The 10,425-nt window shown below is 39.6% G+C and overlaps 1 protein-coding gene across 1 annotated transcript in view; it reads right to left on the bottom strand.

Moving 5' to 3' along the window:
- Positions 1-4,424: 4,424 nt before the first annotated feature.
- LOC309488837 (sodium/glucose cotransporter 1-like) overlaps positions 4,425-10,425 on the bottom strand; it is a 36,750-nt gene continuing 30,749 nt past the window's right edge. The window contains exons 6-10 of the mRNA XM_082157253.1: positions 8,025-8,175; positions 7,751-7,919; positions 7,363-7,578; positions 5,112-5,217; positions 4,425-4,865 (exon numbers count right to left, since the gene is read on the bottom strand). Coding sequence (XP_082013379.1) covers positions 4,615-4,865; positions 5,112-5,217; positions 7,363-7,578; positions 7,751-7,919; positions 8,025-8,175 — 893 coding nt within the window. The 3' untranslated portion in view covers positions 4,425-4,614. The remainder of the gene's footprint in view (positions 4,866-5,111; positions 5,218-7,362; positions 7,579-7,750; positions 7,920-8,024; positions 8,176-10,425) is intronic.

Below are 10,425 nucleotides of genomic sequence, written 5' to 3'. Positions count from 1 at the left end.
ATATGACTTTCTTTCTTCACATTAACACAAACAAAGATTTTTCAGAAAATATTCCATCTCTGTGAATCCATATACAGGTAGATTTAGTATTTTTATTATCTATTATTTTACTTCAGTAGACATTGATTCATCCACTGGTTGTATTAATAACCCATTACAGTCACTGTGTGGGGTTTTAAAAGTGTAAACTTTTAAATAACCATTCATTTGCATTAAATAAACTCACCAGATGGATTCTCTTCATTCGTGTTTATCTGAAGAAAGAAAGTCATACGCATCTGGGATGGCATGAGGGTGGGTAAAAGATGAGAGAATTATTATTTTTAGATGGACTATCCCTTTAACATTCATATGCTGTTGGTGTGTTTATCCAAGATCAGCGTAGACTTATAAGACTAAAGTGCAACCTCTTGTGTACTTGTGAACTGTGTTTGTTTTAATCTAGAGCTCCAAATAAATTAAAATAATTGCATTATATCTGGTGTCTGAAGATCAAGATCCCTGTCATTCAAAAGTGATGTGTCATGTGTCTGAAGAAAGTAAGATTTCTGACTGATGGGGACAGTGGATCTCTGGTACTACCACTTCATCCTCTGGGTCAGCATCATAATTTTGTTTATGGAAAAGTTGCTCATTTCCCTGCAAAATGAGAAAGGATAAGTATTATACTAACAACAATACAAACTGCACATAACAAATTGAAGACTTAAACTATTCATTTTAAACAAATTAATTAATTTATCGATTAGCCTGTTTGAAAAGGATTTTCAGGCTAGTAAATAAAACTAGATAAAAGTTGTTAAAAATGTCACACATGATAAGAATTATATTATTAATTACTGAACCTCCTTATGTTCTTAGGTTTTGTACCTATGAAAAAGCAAATATTATGTGATCGAAGAAAGACTGTGTAATTCTGCATAGATAAGGTTGTGTAATGATTGTGCTAAATAAAGTCAACACTGCTGTATAATGTTGTGGGCTCTCAATGAGCTCTAAAATATCTCTCCACCTTTTTAACAAAAACAAATTACTGACTTACCGCGAGTCTCCAGCGTCTCCATTATCCTGATAACGACGATTGATGATAATGATGATATTATTCGTCTGTGCTATTTCTAGGAACTCATTTCAACCAGTATAGTAGTATAAATACAGCTTAAAAAAAAATCTTGACTTTATATCACTAAAATGAAATAGGAAGCTGCTTACAGACGCTCACATGTATCCATAGATAGTAAAAGAAATGGACACAGCGGAGAAACGTGGTTGGATTCAACGGAGAAAAGTGAAGTCAATTAGAAGCACTCACTTCCTGATGGCTGACTGTTCTGCGCAGACTCAAACTGAGCTTGACGACGTAGATGTGACGTGAGCAACCTGTCTGTCTTCTAGTAGCTGTGCCAAGAGAAATCTGAATCATTCCCTTCCGAAACTTGCAGAGACGGAGAGTGTGAGTAGGAGGTGTCCATGAGCTAGGAGCAACTTTTGCTAAGTATTCTGATTAATTATTTTGTAATTTTGCCTCCACGTCCCCCCGATTGCCCGTGAGCTTCTCCTCCTGTCCATACGGTAATTCTCTACTGTGCGACAGAGAGTCGCGTGGTTATGACGCAATCGTTAGCCTGCTTTTACAAAAACTGCTTCTACGGGGCCATAACGTAAGATACAAGGTAATGGAGCCTTTTATACATTTTCGTGTTTCTTTAGAAATAAATAATGGACAAATTGAGTCTTTAAACGCCTCAGATGTAAAGTTATTCCCTGTCAAAGTGACGCCAAAATGAATGGGAGTCAATGGAATGCTAACAGCAGGTGATGGTCCGCTAATCAATGGCGGCGCCCAGGGAAGCTTCAGTGTTTTCCAAAACATTGGCCCCCTGATGAGAACACATCGCTGTTAGCCCCACCCCCACGAGAGTTATGTGCCTGAATGGCGGACGAAAACTCAGAGAGCATAAACGAAAACTTCAGAAGAGTAAATAAAAACTCTGGAAGCGCATTTCTAAGTACAGATCAGTGAAAGAAAAAAAGAAAAAATTATTATTGCCACTTTCTCTCACTTTCGTTCTGTGTGTTGGTATGTGTCTGTCTGCCTGAAACTGTACACCCTCTCTTCTCTCTTTCTCTCTCAACTTGTCTGCTAATTTTCATTCGGGCCGTATGTGTGAATGTGCTTTGGATGTGGTCTGTTGCGTGTGTGCTGTTCTGTGTTTGTGTGTGTGGTGGGGGTGCCCCTGAAGTCCTGCTGCTGTCTGCCCCTCCGACAGTGCCTAGTTTTTGCTGCACGGTCGGGGTGGACTGGAAGTCCCTCACCACTCCTGCCTGCCTCCCCCTCACGACTGATTACTTTCCCGACCGCCAAACCCTGCAGAACGACTACACAGAGGGCTGCTACGACCTGCTGCCACACACTGACCTGGACAGGTACAAACACATTGGGTCAAAACATTATGTCTGTCATATTGCTTTCAATTATATTTTAGGGGATGCACAATATATATCGTTATATGTCAGATATTCCCATTATTAATCATGTTTAACTGGAATTCCTGCAGGAAAAACAGCATTGCCCAAGACTCTACAGAGAAATCGCCATCAGTCAGGGAATCACAACAAGAAAATTGTCTGATTTTGTAATACTTTTTTGCTTCAAATCAGTTTGTAATGTTACGTTTCACCTCATACCTGGTTGATTTGGCTCATGGCTTATAACTCTTTAAGGTAGATTTAAAAAAAAAAAAAAATCCCAATTTGAAAAATGAATACTTCCATTTTTCACTGTCCCTGCTCATGAAACAATTAAACGTTATGCCAAAAAGTGATTGAGAAATATCTTAAGTGCCCCTATTATGCTGTTTTAAAGGTTCCTAATTTTGTTTTGGAGGTCTCCTACAACAGGTTTACATGCATCAAAGGTCAAAAGACACTTTAATTTTTTCATAATATACACCACATTTTTCAATGATTCTCATTCGACTCGCCCGAGGATTCAGTCTCTCTAAATCCCTCTTTTCCGCAAGCTACTCTGCTCTGATTGGCCACAGGGCCCAGTCTGTTGTAATTGGTTGACCGCTTACAGCGCGTGTCAGAAAGGAAACATCCATTACCATAACCGAACTTCATCTCCGGAGGCTTCCTAAATCCTCAGCGATTGTACGCACTGACAAGACAGTAATGATGGCGTCAATTTTACCATATTAATGATGAAACATTGGAAGATCTAGTTATTCAACCCGAACCTCCATCGCAAGGATGACTTCAGCAGGACGTTTCTCAGTGATACGCTACTTAGATTGAGGTACATTATGAGATGTTGCAACTGTTTCCATCAACAAACTGATGTGTATATTTCTAATTTATTGAAGTGCATGTGTGGGAACTGTATCAATAACAGCGCATACGTTAGCCGAGCACTAACGTGAATGACTAATGTAACATTAAAGTTTGTAAAAACAATCTTGCTCCATCCTTTATCTTTACTAAAAGTAGTAAGAACAACAGACAATCTGCATTAATGGACACAGTTTCAGGTAATAGTGGGCCCACAGTTGATTTGCGGAAGTATTTCAGTAGGACGTGAGTAAGCCGGAGAACTACACAGTATAAAACACAAAACTACGTATTTTGAACACCCGGTAGAAATTATATACATCAATAATGAATCATACTTACAGGTTGTGATTCTGATGAGAAATTTGGCCCAAATAAAGTGGGTACTATCCTATCTTTAATGGATAAGCATTTTGTAAATCTCATTTAGACCTCACAAAGATTTGAGAAGCAGTCGTCAAAAGGTTATTCTGCAGCTGTATCGCTGTGGTGATTTTAACCACTGACTCTTCGCAGATCCTTTGGAAGTGTTTACAAAGAGAATTTGCTTTTGCAGAGCAGAAAACAGCGACTTCTCGACATGTACACAACACAAACCAGCTACAGGGTTTGAGGGTGGGTCAAAGCAGACATTGTTCTTGGGCAGCCAATGAAGACCGTAGGCGGGCATTATGCAAATGTGTTACAGTGTTACGTATGCAGGTCACGAAGTGAGATTGGAATTCCTGACGATATCTGTTACACGTGTGGAATTGTTTTGAAATCGTCAGATGTTTGCCATTAAGCCAGAGTCTGATCCCGAATCAGAAAACCTATTATAAAAATATTTTCATGATTTATCACAACTTTTTTTCTTTTGTCAGATCAACTTAATGACTAATGTGTTTCAGATAACATAATATTTTGAGTTTCTGTTGATTAAAACAATCTCCATTTTATTAAATCAAATATTTAATTTTTATTTCAATAAACTCAATTTTAAGGCAAACAGGTTACTTAGTTAGTTTAGGTGCTAAAAACAATGTATATAAATTAAAAATTACAGAAAAAAAAATATTGTATTGTAGTTCTTGCCACTGCCAAGTACAGTAAGCAGCTATAAGGAAGAAAAGGGTTTTTGTTGAGGATATTATAAGAAAGTATTGAGTCTTTCAAGAGGAAATTTGTAACCTCTTACAATCTGATTAATCACATTTAGCTCGATGTTACTGATAAGGTAACATTTCTGTCCACAGAATACAGGTCTAATATCCTTAGAGTTAGATGATACAGATGTGATCTTTAAGCAAAGAAACCATAGAAAAAGACACAGACGGCGAGGAGGATAATAGCGTTAGCGTTGACCACGTTTCTCCACAGAGGTTTTTCAGTGGTGTCGGTGAGCTTCAACTTCATCGCCGCCTCCTGTTCTTTAGTCAGTTTAGGGGCATTGCCTTGATCAAAGCCGCAGAACCAGTTGTAGGCCTTCTTACAACAGCCGGGTTCCTCACGCTCCTCTGCAGGGTCAAGAGATGAGCGGAAACGGTTGTTATTGGTTATTAAAAGTTAATATCTTACATGTGCAATGTGATTTACACAAATAAGACGTGTCTGGATCAACATCCTTTGTTTTTCCTTGAACAAGTCAATTAATCATGGCCATAAACTAGTCTCAGCATCAGACGGCCCACCCACAGTCCGTTTACTGAACCATGTGATTAACGTTGCACACAAAAACGGTGAGTGTTACCTCTGCTACCTATCACTGATTATGAATTTGGTGGCTTGTGCAGACGTACCTTCTGTTTCCACAGAGTTGGAATCCTGTTCATCAGTCCAGTCATCTAACTCCAGATCTATCCTCTCCTCAGTGTTGTTCCTCAAGCTCCAGCAGAGCCTGTACAGCTGCACAACAACAAGCGGCCACAGAATGAGGGGCCGTGACAGAGAAGTTGCTTTTTTATAGATACAAATAGTTATACACTTGCTTCATAGATTTCCACTGCAAATGCATAACTGTCATAGCATCTATCTATCTATCTATCTATCTATCTATCTATCTATCTATCTATCTATCTATCTATCTATCTATCTATCTATCTATCTATCTATCTATCTATCTATCTGTCTGTCTATCTATCTATCTATCTGTCTGTCTATCTATCTATCTATCTGTCTGTCTGTCTGTCTGTCTGTCTGTTGATCAACTTAATGCATCCTTTCTTAATAAAAGTAATCATTTATTTAAATATATAAAAAAACTTTTCAACCCAAAATTTTGAATTGTAGTATAATGTTATATGTATAATATGTGTATTTCAAGTGAAATATGAATATTTAATATTTGTAAAAAAAAAAAAAAAAAAAAAAAAATTCGCTTTGGTACCATTTTCACAAGTAAAGTGTACATTTTCAAAACTCTTTGTACAAAACTTCAAACGGATCACACTTGTAACACAGCTGGTCATTCTTTCAAAACCTGATCCCATGCTTTCATTACAGTTATACACATTTCAGTCCACATAATCATTGTTTCAAACACAAGATTATTGTAATATGTAATGGGAACATTTGGTTTAATCACTGAAACACAACAGTATGATCTTTCAATTTAGTACTTTTAACAATCAGTTCATTCAACAGCAAACAATGCAAAAAACATGTTTCGAATCACCCTTGTTGCTAAAATAATTACAGTAATACAGGCTACAGTTGCCACATTAGAAAATACACTTACATTACCTAACTTATGTAATTGAATCCATAATGTTTGTAATAGTATCTATCTAGTGTGTTATCAAAAGGTGTGATGAAGTTATGAAACTGCCATGAGGTTTTGTGCTAGAACAGAGTTTGCTGGCAATACAGTAAATGTTCTCACTGTATACCATATGACTGAATCTATACTGTAGTTGACCTTTACAGATGAAGGGTGGGTGAGTTACAGTAATGTGGCAGTCTCTACCATGGTAATCTGTTTACAGTATCACATGGCATACATACTGTAATGAAGAATGCTGTGTTTGATGCCATCTGTCTTCTTTATACTGATGCATCTCTGATTAATCTGATGTTATACATTCCTTATACGTTACCTCTCCCCTATACTCTATCCTGCTATAAAATTGCAAATTTCTCTGTCTCGCTCTCTCGTTCACGCACACACACGCGCACACACACGCACGCACACGCACGCACACGCACGCACACGCACGCACACGCACGCACACGCACACGCACACGCGCACGCACACGCACGCACGCACACACACACACACACACACACACACACACACACACACACACACACACACACACACACACACACACACACACACACACACACACACACACACACACACACACACACACGCACACGCACACGCACACACACACACACGCACACACACGCACACACACGCACGCACACGCACACACACATGCACGCACACACACATGCACACACTTTGAGCATAGTGGTGGTTATTATCTATAAATCAATGTAAAAAGAATTCATTACATTTGGTTATACATATCGGAAATTGCAAACAAGTTCTTTAGAAACTGTCTATAGAATCAATATCTACAGAAATCTACAGGTGTACCAAATGATTAATTGATTAACCATTAAGTTCAGTTGGATTAAATAATAGACCAATGTATGTATTTAGTACATATTTGTATATACATATTTTAGTACATACAATGTATTAAACTGAACAAGTCAAAAGTTTGATAGTAATAGCAGTTTTATGAAAGGCAGTTACTGTGAATGAAACATTTATGTAGATGAAACACTTATTTTGTGTTGTGAAAAGGATACTTTTGTGTTTGAAAAAAAAAACACATTTGAAAACATGCCAAATTGTTTGAAAAAAGTGCACTTTTGATGATCTGTTGTGATATTAGCACTAAGAGTTTTAAAAATGTACACCTAACTTGTGAAAATAGTACTAAAGCGTATAAAAAAAAATGTAAATGGGAAAAATGGTGGTACAGAAGCATGATTAAGAACACTCTATAATACTGAAGAGTATCAGAAGAACTTACATGTTTGTCGTCAATGGGTTTGGTCATGAGGGAGATGCCCAGTATCAATATACAGGACAGGGTGAAGAGGATCAGTCCAAAATAGAGGTAGTGCACACCACAGATGATAGTGGGACAGTTACTGGGGTTCACGCAGCTGCCCGTGCCATAGGCAAACTCAGTTATCATACGCGCCAGACCCACCAACAGACCAATACACAACCCGTAGAAAGCGCCCTGTGAAGGAATACCAACACTATGTGTCAATAGATAAAAAATTTACAGCAAGACTTGAGCGGTTTTGAGAGAAAAAACATGAACAATATTATTAATATCAAGCTGAGTTTAACAAGTAAAATGGATACAAAGCAAAATATATAAAACTGTCAAATGTGAAGGACTGACTTACTGCTTCATTTACTCTCTTGCAGAAAATGGCGAGTGTGAAGACAGCGGCGATGGGCGGTGCCAGATAACTGGTGATGGACTGAATGTAGTCGAAAAGCTGGCCGCTCTGAGCTGTCTGAACTATGGGGATCCACGCGATACTCACAGCAATCAGAATTAGCATAAACAACCTGTACGCATGAACACAGGCATCTCAAGAGCCTTTTCACATCATTTTCTGCTCACAAGGTCAGAAAATCAATATGCAACACATACAAACAGACACGAGAACGCACCTCCCAGCAAGCATGAGCTCCTTCTCTTTGGCTTTGGGACGGATCTTGGTGTAGATGTCCATGGTGAAGAGTGTGCTAGCGCTGTTAAAGATGGAAGTGAGTGAACTCATCAGAGAGGCCAGCATGACAGACAACATCAAGCCTCTGAGACCTTCAGAAAAACACACAGCAGTTTAGACCCATAACACCAGACATATCTATCAAAGCATATAAAGAGACAGATCATCTAGGTTACTAATGTAACGTTACGTCAGACTGACGTCATGGGGTCTCGCCTGGGAGCCCAATCACCTCCAAGTGGTAAAAGAACGAGCCAATGAACATTGGCCAGTGAGATTTGGATGATGAGTCACACCCACCCGGACATACGGGTATAAATAAGACCGGCATTACTCACTTCATTTATGTTTTGCTGAGGAGCCGAGACAGGATCCCGGCCATTCAGCGGTGGTTTAGGGCTGTGGCAGGGGGGACGTAGCGTCTCCTAGGTTTACATTAGTAACCTAGAAGTTCCCATTTAGTCAGTCACGTTCGACATTACATCCCTATGGAAAGTGCCACAGCCACTGAACTGTGATACGAGTGTTGGAGATGCAGATGATGGCAAGCTATGGCGTGCCCTTTTGGCAACTGCTCTCACAATTTCGTAACCTACCTAGCGCCCCATGTAAGCCTGAGAAAGTAGTCTTACCAAAGGGGATGGAAGGGACAGGATCTTATTCTGGGGACGGTCGAAGCTGCTGTTCCTACCCCAGGGAAGAGTGCCTTGGAACTCAATTCCCAATGTTTCTCAGCCATGACCATAACGCTGGGGAAGCGTGCCCAGTCCCAACGGCGGGGAACGCTACGGAGACCACACACATAAACACGCAACGCGCGAACTGGACACAGCAGCGCGAGGGTTGGGTCTCCTACTACCTGTCCTGAAAGGGAGTGGTGGGAACTTTGGGTACGTATCCGGGCCGGGGTCTCAGGAAAGTGTGAGATAAGGCCAGCCCGAACTCTAGGCAAGGCAAGTTTATTTATATAGCACATTTCATACACAATGGCAATTCAAAGTGCTTTACATAGAAGAAATTAAAATAATTAAAAGAAATAAGAATAATTAAAACAGTTTAGAAAAAAAAAATAAATACAGTACAGTACAGTACAGTCGGACGAACAGCGGCACAGTGCTCATTCAGTAAATGCACAGCTAAACAGAAGTGTTTTGAGTCTGGATTTGAAAGTGACTACTGTAGGAGCACATCTGATCTCTTCTGGAAGCTGGTTCCAGCTGCGGCTGGCATAATACCTAAAAGCGGACTCGCCATGCTTAGAGTGAACCCTTGGTATTTCTAGCTGATATGATCCTAATGATCTGAGTGATCTGTTGGGTTTATATTCAGTGAGCATATCTGCAATGTATTGAGGTCCTAGGGCATTGAATGATTTATATACCAGTAATAATACTTTAAAATCAATCCTAAATCTAACTGGGAGCCAGTGTAAAGACCTGAGGACTGGTGTGATATGTTCATATTTTCTGGTTCTGCTCAGAATCCTAGCGGCAGCGTTCTGTATGAGCTGCAACTGTCTTATCGTCTTTTTGGGAAGGCCAGTGAGGAGTCCATTACAATAATCCACCCTGCTGGTGATGAAAGCATGCACAAGTTTCTCTAAGTCTTGTCTGGAAACAAAGCATCTAATTCTTGCAATATTTTGGAGATGATAGTATGCTGATTTAGTTATTGCTTTGACATGACTACTGAAACTAAGGTCTGACTCTAGTGTCACACCAAGATTCCTGACTTGATTTTTAGTTGTTTGACCCCTAGAGTGAAGGTATGCGTTCACCTTGAGAACTTCATCTTTGTTTCCAAACGCAATGACTTCCGTTTTGTCTTTGTTTAACTGAAGAAAGTTTTGGCACATCCAACTGTTGACTTCATCAATGCATCGGCACAGGAAGTCAATGGGGCTGTAATCGTTAGGCGATAGGGCTAAGTTGTGTTGTTTGCATAGCTGTGGTAAGCAATTTCGTTCTTTCTCATTATTTGGCTCAGTGGGAGCATGTACAGGTTGAACAGGAGTGGCGCAAGAATTGAGCCTTGAGGGACTCCGCATGTCATGGATGTCCACTCAGACTTATGGTCTCCTATACTCACATAATAACGTCTCCCATCTAAGTATGACCTAAACCATTTTAGGACTATCCCAGAAAGCCCCACCCAGTTTTCCAGCCTGTCAAGAAGTATGTTATGATCGACAGTGTCAAATGCAGCACTGAGGTCGAGTAGTACCAGCACTGATAATTTGCCTGAATCAGTATTTAAGCGAATATCGTTTATTATCTTTATGAGCGCTGTCTCTGTGCTGTGGTGCGGTCGGAAACTAGATTGAAAATATTCAAAGTATCCAT

This window comes from Leuciscus leuciscus, assembly GCF_965113295.1.
Source record: "Leuciscus leuciscus genome assembly, chromosome: 24".
Lineage (NCBI taxonomy): Eukaryota > Metazoa > Chordata > Actinopteri > Cypriniformes > Leuciscidae > Leuciscus > Leuciscus leuciscus.
Note: the sequence above shows the minus strand (reverse complement) of the source record. Positions and strands in the feature narration are given on the sequence as shown.